This window comes from Podarcis cretensis (assembly GCF_951804945.1).
Source record: "Podarcis cretensis genome assembly, chromosome: 8".
In the NCBI taxonomy this organism is placed as follows: domain Eukaryota; kingdom Metazoa; phylum Chordata; class Lepidosauria; order Squamata; family Lacertidae; genus Podarcis; species Podarcis cretensis.
In genome coordinates this window covers 9232194-9248778 of record NC_137177.1, presented here as the reverse complement: position 1 = coordinate 9248778, position 16585 = coordinate 9232194, and the positions used below count along the sequence as shown (strand labels likewise).

The 16585-nt window shown below is 48.9% G+C and overlaps 2 protein-coding genes across 6 annotated transcripts in view; one reads left to right on the top strand and one right to left on the bottom strand.

Moving 5' to 3' along the window:
* BCKDHA (branched chain keto acid dehydrogenase E1 subunit alpha) overlaps positions 1 to 16585 on the top strand; it is a 191490-nt gene that overhangs the window by 13081 nt on the left and 161824 nt on the right. The window lies entirely within an intron of this gene.
* Positions 198 to 16585, bottom strand: part of B3GNT8 (UDP-GlcNAc:betaGal beta-1,3-N-acetylglucosaminyltransferase 8) — a 117843-nt gene continuing 101455 nt past the window's right edge. For 4 of the 5 annotated variants that reach the window (XM_079985605.1, XM_079985608.1, XM_079985604.1 and 1 more), the window contains one exon: positions 198 to 5450. In XM_079985605.1, the coding sequence (XP_079841731.1) occupies positions 4223 to 5450 (1228 nt within the window). In that variant the 3' untranslated portion in view covers positions 198 to 4222. Of the gene's footprint in view, positions 5451 to 12887; positions 13591 to 16585 lie in introns of those variants that run through there. The other variant, XM_079985607.1, reaches the window with a different exon arrangement.

Genomic DNA, 16585 nt, shown 5'->3' with positions numbered 1-16585 from the left:
GACTTTTTGGTTTATAAAACACAACACTGAAAACAGCTTGCCTCCCTGCTGCGCCATCGTTTAGGAACCACTGCCTTGCTGTAAAATAATAGTTTGGCACTAGATTACTAGCCTGGTATTTTAAAAGCACTTGCAAATACTTTCCAAAGAGCAGCAACAAGTATAACTTCCAACCACGGCAGACACAAATCACATGATCAATACACAGCACCTGAGGCATATTTTATTATGATATCTGTACATCATTGCAGCGTGGGAGGAATAGTCTTCCCTGCTCTTTAAATAGATCACATGGAAACATCTGAACCTCCCTCAAATTTCTGTGTAAGATGCAGCCAAAAGGCAGCCACTAATAGCCTGTGATTTCATAGAACACCTCTTTTTTGCCATTGATGAAGGTGGACACTTTTCCTTAAGGTGTATTTAAACACTAGGAGGCCAATAGCATAGACAAGTTTGCTGGGCTTTGTTCACCCAGGTTCTCTGAGTGCCTTGGAGATCAAGCCACAGACCTTAGGGGGGAAATGCTTGTGGTGGGTAAACACATCAGATAATACAGAACTCTTCAGCAGGATCTGCGCAGCCTGTACCCAGATCCGGCATTGGGGTGATGAAGGTGCAGAACGAGAGTCCAACCCAGACTTAGTACCACTCTTACCTGACTCATCTCCTGAGCCTTTAAAAGCAGCCTGACAGGTGTGAACCAGGCAGAGGTTTATGCACCACTTAAGTCATGGGTAGGCAAACTAAGACCCAGGGGCCGGATCTGGCCCAATTGCCTACTAAATCCGGCCCCCAGAGGGTCCGGGAATCAGCGTGTTTTTACATGAGTAGAATGTGTCCTTTTTATTTAAAATGCATCTCTGGGTAATTTGTGGGGCATAGGAATTCGATCATTTCCCTCCCCAAAATATAGTCCGGCCCCCCACAAGGTCTGAGGGACAGTGGACCGGCCCCTGCTGAAAAAGTTTGCTGACCCCTGACTTAAGTCTTTCTGCAGCAAGTGTCGTAAAAGCTGCACCCGCTTCTTTTCAACGTGTCCAAGTACTAACCTGCTAAAGGCCAGGACAAAAAGATGGCAGCCTTAGGATCCTGAGTGGTTGTGCATGTCTGCAGCCCTCCTTGCTTCAGCGGGAAGAAAACGGCATTCAAGTTGCGTGTTGGATTTTTAATATTTCTGATTAGCTGAGCCAGCTCTGGTACATGAGCTGTATAAGAATCCCACTGTGTGATCAAAGAGTTTGATTGAAAGCAAATTTGACAAGCGCCTGAAATGTACAGGTAAGTACCCAAGGGCCATCTAGTCAAACCCACTTGCCATTGCAGGAAATCTATCAGTGCGACATCCCTGGTAGGGCTGCAGACCTTCACACCAGAAAAATGTTTCTAGCAGGGGTTGATCCTCCAAATGTTTTTTAACCTGGGTGATCTGAAAGAGTCAGAGTTGTTTGCCTTTCCAAATCTGAAAATTTATCATTCCCTAACATTGAGCTTTGCAGTAGAATTGCTCCCTCCTTATTTTCACATCCCTCCTCTGCATGTTTAGGTTTGTTTCTTTCTAAAGGCAATGGCAGCTTGGATATTTGTTCCCCACGCACTAAGATGGCCTTAACAGATTGGAGGACTGGGCCAAAACTAAGGAAATTAATTTCAATACGGACAAATGTAAAGTTCTGCACTTCAGGCAGGAAGAACTAGATGAGCAAATATAACATGGTGGGGGACACCTGGTTTACTAACAGTACATGTGAAAAAGGATACTGGGGTGTTTTATATGGACCACAAGTTTAATCTGAGTCAACAATGTGACGCAGCAGCAAATACAAAAAAATACAGTGGTGCCCCGCAAGACGAACGCCTCGCAAGACGGAAAACCCGCTAGACGAAAGGGTTTTCCGTTTTGGAGGCGCTTCGCAAAACGAATTTCCCTATGGGCTTGCTTCGCAAGACGAAATGTCTTGCGAGTTCCTGCGGGTTTTTTCCCCCTTTTCCTAAGCCGCTAAGCCGCTTGTCAGCTGTTCCGCTGATAAGCCGCTTAACAGCTGATCGCTAAAAGCCGCTAAACCGCTAATAGCGCTAATCCGCTAAGCTGTCAATGGGCTTGCTTCGCAAGATGAAAAAACCGCTATACGAAGAGCCTAACGGAACGGATTAATTTCGTCTTGCGAGGCACCACTGTACTAATGCTATTCTAGGCTGCATCAACAACAGTCTAGTGTTTTGATCAAGGGAACTCAGTACCACTGTATTCTGCCTTGGTCAGACCACACCTGGAGTCCTGTGTCCAGTTCTGGGTGCCACAATTTAAGAAGGATGTGGACAAGCTGGAACGTGAACAGAGGAGGGCGACCAAAATGATCAAGGGTTTGGAAACCAAGCCTTATGAAGAACGGATGAGGGAGCTGAGTATGTTTAGCCTGGATAGGAGGAGACTGAGAGGAGATATGAAAGCCACCTTCAAATATCTCAAGGGATGCCACACAGAAGGTGGAGCAAGCTTCTTTTCTCCTGCTCTGGAGGGTAGGAGCTGAACCCATGGCTTCACACAGCTGTCCATGGAGGCGCAGGTCAATTCTGTGTCCAGGGCAGCTGTCTGCCAGCTCCATCTGGTATGCAGGCTGAGACCCTACCTGCCTGGGGACTGTATCGCCAGAATGGTGCATGCTCTAGTTATCTCCCGCTTGGACTACTGCAATGCACTCTATGTAGGGCTACCTTTGAAGGTGACCCGGAAACTGCAATTCAGAATGTGGCAGCTAGAGTGGTGACGGGAGGTGGCAGCCGAGACCACATAACACCGGTCCTGAAAGGGCCTACATTAGCTCCCAGTATGTTTCTGGGCACAATTCAAAGTGTTGGTGTTGACCTTTAAAGCCCTAAACGGCCTCGGCCCAGTATACCTGAAGGAGCGTCTCCAACCCCATCGTTCTGCCCGGACACTGAGGTCCAGCGCCGAGGGCCTTCTGGCGGTTCCTTCATTGCAAGAAGTGAGGTTACAGGGAACCAGGGATAGGGCCTTCTCGGTAGTGGTGCCCGCCCTGTGGAACACCCTCCCATCAGATGTCAAAGAGATAAACAGCTACCTGACATTTAGAAGACATCTGAAGGCAGCCCTGTTCAGGGAAGTTTTTAATGTGTGACATTTTAATGTATTTTTAATCTTTGTTGGAAGCAGCCCAGAGTGGGGAAGCCCAGCCAGATAGGCGGGGTACAAATAAATTATTATTATTATTATTATTATTATTAAAGTTACAAGAAAGGAGATTCCGACTAAACACCAGGAAGAACTCTCCTTTGGTCATACCCCCCCGTCTCCAAGCCATACCCTACTTTGGCCTTTTTTCACACCCCAAACGGCTGTTCCAACAGTGCAACCGTCTCCCTTGGAAGATGGTGGACCCTCCTTACTAGGAGACTTTTAAGCAGAAGATGGATGGCCACCTGTCATGGATGCCTTCATTGAGATACCTGCATTGCAGGGGGTTGGACTAGATGACCCTCGGGGTCCCTTCCAACTCTCCCATGATTCCACAAATGTCTCCTTGAACTCCGATCACACCTTTTGCTTGTCCAGGAGGAGGATAGGCGGCGTCTGTTGGTGTAGAAACCTGCCTCCTGTACAAAGGCCAAATTTACACCCATTGCTCCACCCACTTGTACCTCTGGCCACGCCTACCGCCAGCATGCGGCCCCTCAGAAGATGGCACGGAAGAGAATGCGGACCTTTGGCAGTAAAGGGCCCCACCCCCACCCCCAGTCGAAGAGATTGAAGGTGGGCCTTGACGCAGCCAGACGTGTCCTCTGCCACTGTAATACCACCCTTTCCGAACCACTCCTCAGAAAAACGCCCCTCTGGTCCTCTGCTTTCTACCGGGCTGCCTGCTGCGCCACCGGCCAACCTCTCCCCTCTCCCTGCTGCCACCCCAGAGCAGACATAAAACAGAAACCTAAGGAGAGGTGCCTCTCTGACCCAGTATTCGTATCTGGCCCCTGCCTCTAGGAAGCGCCCAAGCAGAATATGAAGGCAGTGGAGTGGCGCCGCCACTCGGAACTGCCCTTTCTCCGCACACAGACTTTTCAAGGAGGCCGTTCCCTCCCTCAACTGCACACCGGAGGTCCTCATGTCCAACAAAGACACAGAAGGCTGCGCCACATCTGCCTCCGTCCGCCTTCAGCGCTCGGCAGGAAGCGTCTCGAACCCATTGTTCCTGACTCCCATCGTTCAGCAGCTGAGGTTCGGGTCTGTGATCTGCTTCCACAGCTGGAAGGTCTGTTGGGGGCTGCGGCGGTGGACCAACAGCAGCCTGCTGTGAACGCAAGGATCGCTGCGGTCCTTTTCCGCGATGTCAAAGGTCAGGAAGCCCGGGTGCGCCTCGGGGAGGATGCCCAGGGCTTGGAAGCAAAGGCCCGTGTAAACATCGTCGATGGGGTAGAACGCGATGTGTCGGGAGATGAGGTGGAGCCAGCGGACTAGCGGCCCCGAGAAGATATACCCCCCGCCCCCCGCATAGGACGGGTAAGGCCCCACGTAATACGACTCGGGGACGTAGTATTTGCTCCGGCGGATGCGGAACGGCGAAGCGTTGGCCATCACTTGGCCCGTGTAGAGCATCTTGTTGGCGTCTAGAGACCCCAGGTACTCCAAGACCTTGGGCGTGTTGATGAAGACGTCGTCGTCCCCCTTGAGGACGTAGCGCACATCCCGGCAGTACTCCGCGGTCCAGCTGAGGAAGAGGAAGTCCTTCAGGGTCAAGTTGAAGAAGGTGTCCTCAAAGTCCCACATCAAGATGTCGCCGTAGCTCTGGCTCTCGTACTCCACCAGGTTCTGGAGTCGAGGCCCCAAGCGGCCCTGGGCCGTGCCCAGCAAGAAGACCGTGCGGACGGGCAACCCTCCGGGCTCGCCCTCGCGCCCCCACGTGTCCCGCACGGCCTGGCGGGCGGCAAAATTCCCCGGCAGAGATTTGATAGCCAAGAGCAGGAAAGTGCGGTTCTTGGTGCCGGAACACTTGCCCGCTTGGTTGATCAAGAGAGAGAAGTTCCGGCATTCATCGTAGAGGAGGAAGTTCCTGTAAAGTTCTGGATAGGAGCTGAAGTCGCTGATTTTGGCCACCCGGCTTGCTGCCTCGGGACCGGCGGAACAGTCGTTCCACGAGGTGTTCACCAGCCCGTGGTCCAAGTCCTGGAAGATCTGGTGCTGCTTCTCGTTCCAGTAGGCGTTCGTCCGAGGGATGCTCTGGCGCAGCTGGTGCAAGGAAGCGTTGAAGCGCTGCAGGGTGAAGGCAGGCAAGTCGTCCTGGGAGGGCTGGGCCGTGGTCGGGACGCCGTGCCCCCCGTGAGGGGTCGGGACCCTCTCGGCCTCCTCCACAGTCCACTCAATGTAGGCTTTGAGGGCAACCAGACTCAGCAAAGCAGTAGCCACAGTGATGCACCGCGAAGGTTTCATCTCCTTCCTGGAAAGCAAGAGCAGAGGGGAGAGTGAGGCTCGGAAGGGCTGAGGAATGGGGTGGAAAATAAAAATCATTATTAGTAATAATTAAAGATGGCAAACATCATCCCATTCATAGTACTCGCGCCATCTGTAAAACGTTTTTCTCTTTCCAAAATCCACCTCTTTGGATTTAGCACTCGTTTTATATATATACATATACATATACATATTCTCCCAACGCTCTATCAGCATGTGAAATGTCCCACAAGAGGGGACAAGACACTGGATAAAGTTTATTCGAATGTAAATCACGGCTATAGGGCTTTACAGTTGCCACATTTGGGCCAGTCCGACCATATGTCTCTGTTCCTGGTACCAGCATATATCCCACTCAGGAAACGGGCTCCCACAATATCAAGGACTGTTAAAATCTGGCCTGAAGGTGCTATTCACCAGCTGCAGGACTGTTTTGAGAGAACCAATTGGGATATTTTCGATCGTTCAGACCTGGAGGAGCACACGGCGGCAGTTCTGTGCTATATCAATCACTGCACAGACACTGTCACAGTAAATAAATCCATCCGGTTTTACCCCAATCAGAAACCCTGGATGAATAGAGAGGTCCAATGCCTGTTGCGGGAAAGAAACAGGGCTTTCAGGTCGGGCGAGGTGCAGCTTTACAGTGTGGCAAGAGCAAACTTGAAGAGGGGTATTCGACGGGCGAAACTGGATTATAGACAGAGGATTGAGGATAATTTAAGGAGCAACAACACAAGACAGATGTGGCAGGGGATTCAGCATATTACCAACTATAAACCTAACCTTGGTGCTGTCGACGGTGACCCTTTGCTGGCGGAGGAGCTTAACCTCTTCTTTGCTCGCTTCGAGAGGGAGCCACCTGAGACGTCGGTATTACAGCCACCAGCCCATAGGGGCCCCTCATTCACTGTAGAGGAGCACGAGGTGAGACAGGTATTGAGGATGGTGAATCCGAGGAAGGCTGCTGGACCTGATGGCATCACTGGAAAGGTGTTGAAGGGCTGTGCGGATCAGCTGGCGAGGGTCTTTACTAAGATCTTCAACAAGTCCTTACACCAGTCTATTGTCCCACCCTGCCTGAAGTCGTCAACTATTGTTCCTCTGCCTAAAAAACCCACAATCAGTAGTTTGAATGACTACAGACCAGTTGCACTGACTCCAATCATCATGAAGTGCTTTGAGAAACTGGTGCGCCGTCACATTATTTCCTGTCTTCCACCAATTTTTGACAACTACCAGTTTGCATACAGGGCAAATAGATCCACAGAAGACGCTATCACCACCACTCTCCATGCTGCTCTGTCCCATCTGGAGCAGCCGGGGAGTTATGTGAGGCTGCTGTTTGTGGATTTTAGCTCTGCTTTTAACACTATCCTCCCCCATAGACTGGTGTCCAAGCTAGAGGCGATTGGACTCTCCAACTCCACCTGTCTCTGGGTTTTGGATTTTTTGTCAGAACGTTCTCAGAGGGTTAGAGTAGGGTCACATATGTCCAAAGCCCTTAGCCTTAACACCGGCTCACCACAGGGTTGTGTGTTGAGTCCCCTGCTCTTTACTCTCTATACGTATGACTGTACAGCCATCTATTCCAGCAACAAAATCATCAAGTTTGCTGATGACACTACGGTGGTGGGGCTCATTTCAGGAGGGGATGAGTCCGCCTATCGGGACGAGGTGGAGCGGCTCTGTGTTTGGTGTGGAGAGAACAATCTGGCTCTTAATACAGCTAAGACCAAGGAATTGGTGATGGATTACAGGACAAAAAAGGCGGTCATTCAGCCCTTGTATATCAACGGGGAACGGGTGGAGAGGGTGGCGGAATTCAGGTTTTTGGGAGTGACTATCGATCAGGGCATGACTTGGAGCGCAAATACCACTGCTCTGGTGAAGAAGGCTCAGCAGAGAATTTATTTCCTCAGACTTTTAAAGAAGAACAATCTGAGTGAGAAACTGCTGGTGTCCTTCTACCGAGGCTCCATAGAGAGCATTCTCACATACTGTATTTGTGCTTGGTTCTCCAGTTGTACAGCTAGGGAGAAGAAGGTGCTCCAGAAGGTCATAACCACAGCCCAAAGGATTATTGGTCATCCTCTCCCATCTTTGGAAGAACTGTACGGTTCCCGTTGTCTTAGGAAAGCAAACAACATCCTGCAGGATGCATCTCACCCGGGATACAGTCTGTTTGCACTACTGCCTTCTGGCAGGAGATATAGAAACATCAAGTCAAGGACAAATAGACTGAAAAATAGTTTCTATCCAAGAGCTGTGGCCTTTTTGAATGCTGTAACTCGATAGTGTGACCTGGGAGTTTGATGGGTGTGGGTGTGGGTGTGGCTGGAATGTGGTTTGTTTGGTTGTTGTTGCTGTTTTGCTTTTGTTGTTTTTTTAAGGGATGACATCCAATTTCGTTGCACTGTGCAATGTTGCACTTGTGTAATGACAATAAAGAATCTATCTATCTATCTATCTATCTATATACATATACATATACATATACATATACATATACATATACATATACATATACATATACATGTATATACATATATTAGAATAATTTATTATTTATACCCTGCCCATCTGGCTGGGCTTCCCCAGCCACTCTGGGCGGCTTCCAACAAAATATTAAAATACCGTAATACATCAAACATTAAACGCTTCCCTAAACAGAGTTGCCTTCAGATGTCTTCTAAAAGTCTGGTAGTTGTTCTCTTTGACATCTGATGGGAGGGCGTTCCACAGGGCAGGTGCCACTACGAAGAAGGCCCTCTGCCTGGTTCCCTGTAACTTGGTTTCTCGCAGTGAGGGAACTGAAAGGAAGGTCCTTGGTGCTGGACCTCAGTGTCCGGGCAGAACGATGGGGTGGAGATGCTCCTTCAGATATACTGGACCGAGGCCGTTTAGGGCTTTAAACGTCAGCACCAACACTTTGAATTGTGCTCAGAAACGTACTGGGAGCCAATGTAGGTCTTTTAAGACCGGTGTTATGTGGTCTCGGCGGCCGCCCCCAGCCACCAGTCTGGCTGCCGCATTCTGGATTAGTTGTAGTTTCCGGGTCACCTTGAAAGGTAGCCCCATGTAGAGCGCATTGCAGTAGTCCAAGTGGGAGATAACTAGAGCATGCACCACTCTGGCGAGACAGTCCGCGGGCAGGTAGGGTCTCAGCCTGCGTACCAAATGGAGCTGGCAGACAGCTGCCCTGGACACAGAGTTGACCTGCGCCTCCATGGACAGCTGTGAATCCAAAACGTCTCCCAGGCTGCGCACCTGGTCCTTAAGGGGCACAGTTACCGCATTCAGGACCAGGGAGTCCTCCACACCTGCCCGCCTCCTATCCCCCCAAAACAGTACTTCTGTCTTGTCAGGATTCAACCTCCAACCACCTCCAGACACTCACACAGTATATATATTCTGTTTTACAATTTAGAATACTCATTTAAACATCCTTAAAATATCAACGATTTCCCTTCTCTTTCCATGGTTCATTTTACACATCATAAAGGTAAAGGTACCCCTGCCCGTACGGGCCAGTCGTGTCCGACTCTAGGGTTGCGCGCTCATCTCGCTCAAGAGGCCAGGAGCCGGCGCCGTCCGAAGACACTTCCGGGTCACGTGGCCAGCGTGAGGAAGCTGCAGCTGGCGAGCCAGCACCAGCGCCGCACACGGAAACGCCGTTTACCTTCCCGCTATAAAGCGGTACCTATTTATCTACTTGCACTTAGGGGTGCACATCATAAATCCCTGCATATTTTACAAAAACTAAACCATTCAGTATTCCATTATTACATCTATCAAAACTTATCTACACTGTTGAATTTATCTTAATGCTGCCAACGTTTTCAAGTGTACACAATTTCCCACCATATATTCAATAAACGTTTTCCAGTCTTCTCTAAATATAATTTCTTCTTGTTCTCTTATTCTATATGTTAAGTCTGCAAGCTGCACATATTCTGTCAGCTTAAGTTGCCATTCTTCTTTAGTTGAGACTTCGCTCGTTTTCCATTTTGGGGCTAACAAAACACGGGCCGCAATAGTGGCACGGGATTTAGCACTCTTAATAGCTCAGTCGTTTTCTGCCAGGACAGCACAAAGCAGTCTCTGTAATCGTCTCGTGCCAACTTGCAATAGTGAGAATAAAGTCATACCACCGGCATAAATGTTTAGAGGCCAGCCCAGAATCTTAGGCATATGAAAGTTCTGATTATGCAAAACTATATCGCTGATATAAAAGTTAAAATGGAGCTACAACACGGGTTTGTAGCCAACTAAGGTCTCCTCAGAGTAAACCCACTGGAATTAATAGGGTAAGTGACTTAAGGTCCATGAATAACCATAGTTTATAGAGGTCCCGAGCCCTAAGGAATTCAGACTATCCTCCACCAGGGCCAGGGCCTTTTCAGTGATGGCTCCCACCTGGTGGAATGCTCTGTCCCATGAGACAAGGGCCCAAAGGATTTAAGGATTTAACCTCCTTCCGTCGGGCCTGTAAGACAAAGCTATTCCGCCTGGCATTTAATTTGAATTCAGCCTGATCTTTTATTTTCCTTCTCTTCCCTCCCCCTCCCCTTTTATGAAGATTACCCACTCTGGGACCCCAAAGCTAATTCTCCCCTGGTCTCCTCGGACCCCAAAGCTAATTCTCCCCTGGCCTCCTCGCTGGGCCAAATAGGACTGATTTAGCCAGCTAGCCCTGGTGACTGACTAATGTTTATTGGATGGATTTTCCCCAAATTGATTTTTGAACTTTGAATTTTATGATCATTCATGCTTTTGTACTGTATATTATGTTGCTTCTATGTTGTATTACAGTTAAGTGTTTTAAATTTGTTTTTAGCCACCCTGCCCGGTTTTCTGAACCAGGAAGGGCAGGATAAAAATTAAAAAAAATATTATTATTATGCCCATTCATTCCAGCGGGTCTACTCTGAGTAGGACTCGCACTGGCTACAAACCACAGCCTTCTTGGGCTTCTTTAGATGTAGGAATCTCTTCTGCAGGGGTCAGCAAACTTTTCCAGCAGGGGGCCGGTCCACTGTCCCTCAGACCTTGTGGAGGGCCGGACTATATATTTTTTTTTGGGGGGGGGGAATGAACGAATTCCTAAGCCCCACAAATAACCCAGAGATGCATTTTAAATAAAAGCACACATTCTACTCATGAAAAAAAAAGGTTATTCCCGGACCGTCTGTGGGCCAGATTGAGAAGGCGATTGGGCCGGATTCGGCCCCCGGGCCTTAGTTTGCCTACCCATGTGCGAGAGCCTGTTCGAACCTTCGGACGCATTTGTGTGCTGAAGCACACTACTTAAAAACTCAAGTCTCGAATCAATATTGGCGTTTAATAATTTATCCCAGAGATGACTTCTATTTATGGAAGCAAAAGCAGCAATTAAGTCAATAAAAGCTGTAAAAAGCTGTGCAGGTTCTGCTGCAGCTTTCCATTATCAAATGGCTGAGCGAGAAGCAATTACCAAAGGAAATTCCCTTCCTTGAAACCTGCCTGGCCTACTACTACCGGTATACGATAATGACCCTCCAATCTTTGCAGGAGGTACTTAGCAGACATTTTGGCCAATACATCAGTCAAGCTGATGAGTCTGTGGTTCTTAGCAGGATTTTTGGGGGGAGCAAAAACTCCGGGGAACTGAGTTCCCTTACCTTAAGAAAATTAAATAATTACTATTTTTGTCTGGGGGCGGGGGCTGGAACGGACATAAACCCAATGCTTGAGCCAAAAATCCACCTGTATCTGCAATCAATAAAGTTGTGGCCATCTGCAAACCAGATCATTGCCTGCTTGAGTTTATTCAAGTTTATTGACTGCCCCAGCCCAGGGGCAGTCAATAAATATATGAACTATAATGCTAAATTTCCTCCCACATGGTATACAGGCTGTATAATTTGGACACATAAACGAGCTTCTCGTTAACAAATTCCAGCAGTCTTGAAAATTTCAGGTGGCAGGAAATCCTGTCTCGGAGCATTATTTATAATTAAAATTATTATTTATAACCGGGCCCCGGACACATTTAATAGACCATAGATTGTTTAAATAGCCCAAAGTGTGGTTGAAGAGGAAAGATTTTGCCTGGCGCCTAAAGATATGGAATGAAGGCGCCAGGCCAGCCTCCCTGGCAACAGCATCCCACAAGCGGGGAGCCACCGCAGAAAAGGCCCCGTTCTTGTGTTGCCACCCTCTGGACCTCCCGTGGAGGAGGCACACAAGGAAGGCCCTTAGGTGATGAGCGCAGGGTTCATACGGGGAGAGGCGGAGAGTGAAATTAAAACTTTTCCGCTGATCTGAGCGCTGTGGCGTTTGCCGGCCCCAGAGGGGTTGGCAAACGATGCAAACAGCCTTCAGGACACAAAAGTTTAGCCACTCCTGATCTGCTAGTTAATAATACAGTGGAACCTCGGGTTGCGAACGCGATCCGTGTGGGAGGCACATTCGCAACCCACAGCATTCGCAACCCGCAGTGCCGCACGAAGTGCAATTTAGTGTTCCTGCACATACGCAACCCTAAAAGACGTAACCTGAAGCGCCTGTAACCTGAGGTACCACTGTAATAATAATAATAATAATAATAATAATAATAATAATAAAAAAAAATTTATTATTTGTACCCCGCCCATCTGGCTGGGTTTCCCCAGCCACTCTGGGCGGCTTCCAACAAAGATGAAAAATACATCAAAATGTCACACATTAAAAACTTCCCTGAACAGGGCTGCCTTCAGATGTCTTCTAAATGTCAGGTAGTTGTTTATCTCTTTGACATCTGATGGGAGGGCGTTCCACAGGGTGGGTGCCACCACTGAGAAGGCCCTCTGCCTGGTTCCCTGTAGCTTAGCTTCTCGCAGTGAGGGAACCGCCAGAAGACCCTCGGCGCTGGACCTCAGTGTCTGGGCAGAACAATGGGGGTGGAGACGCTCCTTTAGGTACACTGGACCAAGGCGGTTTAGTTCTCAGCTTGCAAGGAGTTTTTTAAAAAAATGGAGAAGCATTTGAAAGCAGTAGCATGAAGCGGTACAATCCCTTCCTACACCTCTTTCTTGTGGGCATGGGTAAACCTAGCCATAAACACTGCATGATGTGAGAGATGGGTCCCTTCTAAAGGATTTTACCCATTTCTTTCCTGGCTCATTCTGTGCAATGGCCCAGGAACTGCTGTTTTCATCACAGCAGTGCAGTATCTTTGCTAGGTCTCTGCTTCTAAGAACTACAGAATCATAGATTTGCAGAGTCGGAAGGGATCCCCAGCGGTCATCTAGACCAACCCCCTGCAACGCATCGTTTTCCAGGATGGCCTCTTTTCTTTTTTGCGTGTGACCCTCAAGAGTGAGGATGTGCTTCCATCCAGCACACCAGCACGTGACAGTATATTATAGGTCAAAAAACAGACAGTCCCTTATGTACTTACCTTTTCATTACTGGACGTTTTATAGACCTGATGTTCTTTGGCACAGTTTTCCTGCACTTAGAGGTTTCCCGTTTGTGACTTTAGCAGGCTTGCTGTGCTCACAAGCCCTGGCGCCAAGAGGCAGTTGTCTCTGGTGTGCCAAGGCCTCTTCCCCTGGGAGGAAAGGCGCCGGTTTCCGTCGCACGCGGCCGTTTTTCACGCAGTGCACGCACGGAGCCGCTCTCCGGTGGAGTTCCAGCGCATAGATGTGCCTCATGTGACAAGCACACACTCACACAATGCTGCTGGATTTCCCCCTCCCGACGAGGCTTTCTACCGTCCGATCCTGGCCACCGGCCAAGGGGATAAATTTAAATTCTGCCTGGGTGGCAAAACTAAACAGTTGCGCAGGCCGGGAGACAAAACAGTGCGCTTGGCATCTCTGAAAAGGGCATCTGCCACTCCCCCTTGGCAATGGCTGGAGGCAGACGAGAGAGAAAAATCTCCTCCCTGTAGTTAAAAACTTTTCCACCCCAGTTGCTGGGATGGGTTCAAAGGGCAAGGAAAGCCACAGGCTAGAAGCTAGTGCAATTCTTCCTTCTCTGCCCCCTGTGCAAGGAGCTGGAGGAAGAGAGAGGGAAGATAAGGACCTTAGAAGTGGCCGGCTGGATCAGGCCAGAGGCCCACCTGAGCCAGCATCCTATTCCCAAAATGGCACATCCTATGCATGACAGGTATGCGAGTGGCGCTGTGGGTTAAACCACAGAGCCTAGGGCTTGCCGATCAGAAGGTCGGCGGTTCGAATCTCCGCGACAGGGTGAGCTCCCGGTGCTCGGTCCCTGCCAACCTAGCAGTTCGAAAGCACATCAAAGTGCAAGTAGATAAATAGATACTGCTCCGGCGGGAAGGTAAACAGCATTTCCGTGTGCTGCTCTGGTTCGCCAGAAGCGGCTTAGTCATGCTGGCCACATGACCCGGAAGCTGTACGCCGGCTCCCTCGACCAACTCTGGGGTTGCAGCGCTTATCTCACTTTACTGGCCGACAGAGCTGGCCCATGCAGGACTAAACTGCTTCTGGTGCAACAGAACAGCATGACGGAAGCCAGAGTGCACGGAAACGCCGTTTACCTTCCCGTCGCAGTGGTATCTATTTATCTACTTGCACTGGCCCTGGAAAATAGGAACCCTTGGAGCGTCTGCAAAAACATAGTACTTCTTGACAATATGACATTCCTTCATGGCAGGGGGTTGGACTAGATGACCCCCGGGTCCCTTCCAACTCTACAGTTCTATGATTCCATCTAGTCAGGATAAAACCCCAACCTAGATCTTCAACATGGGCGATCTGCTGGCTAAACATGAGCCGCATCAGCAATCTACCCAACATTTGGCATATTCCCCATTCTAGTTGGAACACAATATGTTTCATTTGTTTGTTTTAGGGTTTATTGCCAGCTTATCGTCAAGTTAATGAGGACTAGCTCCATGTCTCCCTCCCCAGCCCTGAATGTAGGAACCAATAAGCGTTTTCCAAGCTTTTATTTCGTTTGCCTTCACAACAGATCAGTCATATAGTCTCTGTTTTACAGCGAAGGGACAGAGGGCCAACTTGTCACGTGCCACAAAATGAGTTGAAATAAAACGAGGCCTATATTTGATTGAATTTGATTGTCTGGTTGAGATTATTTCCCCTTGCCCTTCGCATGGCGTTTGTAACCTGGAAGTTCCAGACAATGAAGACCAACTTCTTGGAAGTATGATAGAAAAACATCCCCAGAGAATCCGTATCTGTGGATGTCAGTCAGTTGAGGACACTGTTCATTCTAAGTTGTACTGTAAGTTATATGAAATTCCGAGGGCTAAATACTTAAAGAATACCCTGGGTCTATTGCCACCTTGGGTATTCTTTAAGTATTTAGCCCTCGGAATTTCCTTGGACGTGGGTGGCGCTGTAGGTTAAACCACAGAGCTCAGGACTTGCCGATCAGAGGGTCGGCGGTTCAAATCCCTGCAACAGGGTGAGCTCCCGTTGCTCGGTTCCTGCTCTTGCCAACCTAGCAGTTCGAAAGCACGTCAAAGTGCAAGTAGATAAATAGGTGGGAAGGTAAACGGCATTTCCGTGTCCTGCTCTGGTTCGCCAGAAGCGGCTTAGTCATGCTGGCCACATGACCCGGAAGCTGTCTGCGGACAAACGCCGGCTCCCTCGGCCCATAGAGCGAGATGAGCGCCGCAACCCCAGAGTCGGTCACGACTGGAGCTAATGGTCAGGGGTCCCTTTACCTTTACTTTATTGCCACCTTAGTGACATCTATAACATCAATGACCTGCTGTCTGGCTCAAACAAATCAGTTATGTTTGAGGAACTAGGGGAGAAGGCCACTTATTTGCCTTGCCCCTGTTCACATCAAGTAGAATTTGCTTTTGAGAAAACATGGGCAGGATGCCTACAGCCACAACACAGACATTTGCTCATTTTAAGAAAACCACAATAATAAATTAGGCTGCAAACCGATGTCCTTTGTGGAAGGGAACTCCACCAGACTCAATTTGGCTTAATTCTGAGCAGACACAAAGGCACACATCCTCTGAGGAAGTGGCTTGTGCCTCCGTGTGCTCTAAATAAAGAGGAACACAAAACGCCTATGTAAGAAACTCTTCTCAGCATAAGAATTAAATGTGTGCATCCAATCTTAATTCAGGGGGGAAAAGACACAGGGTTTTATGGAAATACTGAATCAAGCTCTGCATCAGCCCATGTGATTTGGCCTCACCCTGCGTTGCTAAGTGCCCATTTAGTGCCCTAATGTGAACGGTGGAGCTAACATTTCCCTTTCTTCTCCTGGCAGGGCTTGCAGAAAACCCATCTCCAACCAAATCAGCAGGAAGCTGAATCCCACAAGAGGATTTTTCTCAGTTAACCCCTACCCATCCACCCCCGGCTGGTAACAGCCGTACATCAACCAGAAGGCCCCGCAGTCATAGAGCTGGAAGGATCATCTCGTCCCTGCAATATAGGAACACGCAGCTGTCCCGAACCTGCAACCTTGGCATTATATCTGCACCACACTCTAAGCCACAGGTCGGTAACCTAAGGCCCATGGGCTGGAAGACATTTTCGTCTTGCGAAGCAAGCCCATAGGAAATTCGTTTTGTGAAGCACCTCCAAAACAGAAAACTCTTTCGTCTAGCGAGTTTTCTGTCTTGCGAGACATTCGTCTTGTGGGGCACCACTGTACTTTTATCAGTATGAGAAGGCTTCAAAAAGCTAATGAATAGGCTCTGTCAGAGCCAGCCTGGGAACTGACTTTTATCTCATTCAGTTGCAACATCTTGGACATGCTGAACCGCAAGGCTCCTCGGCCCCCTTGGCTTCTCACCCCCTTTCCTGGGAAGAGTCCAAAAGAGTCCCAAGACAGGAGCTTTCTGTTCATGCTCAGGAAACACATGGGGCAGGACTCCTGAAGAGGGGGAGAAAGAGGAGGGAATTGGAGGGGAATATATACTCTGTGCAAATGGCTGTGAACTCGTGCTTGTTTGTGAGTTATCACACTTGCTCCTTCTGCCCCCCCCCCCATGGCAGAATAAAGCTCTTTCTCTGGATTTAACCCCTTGGTGTCGTTTGACTCTTTTCGTCTCTCCCCGGGCGCAACGCTTTCCTACCCATGGTTAAAAGGGCCTAGAAAGGCTACAGTTGTTGTTGTTGTTATAAGTTGAGACTG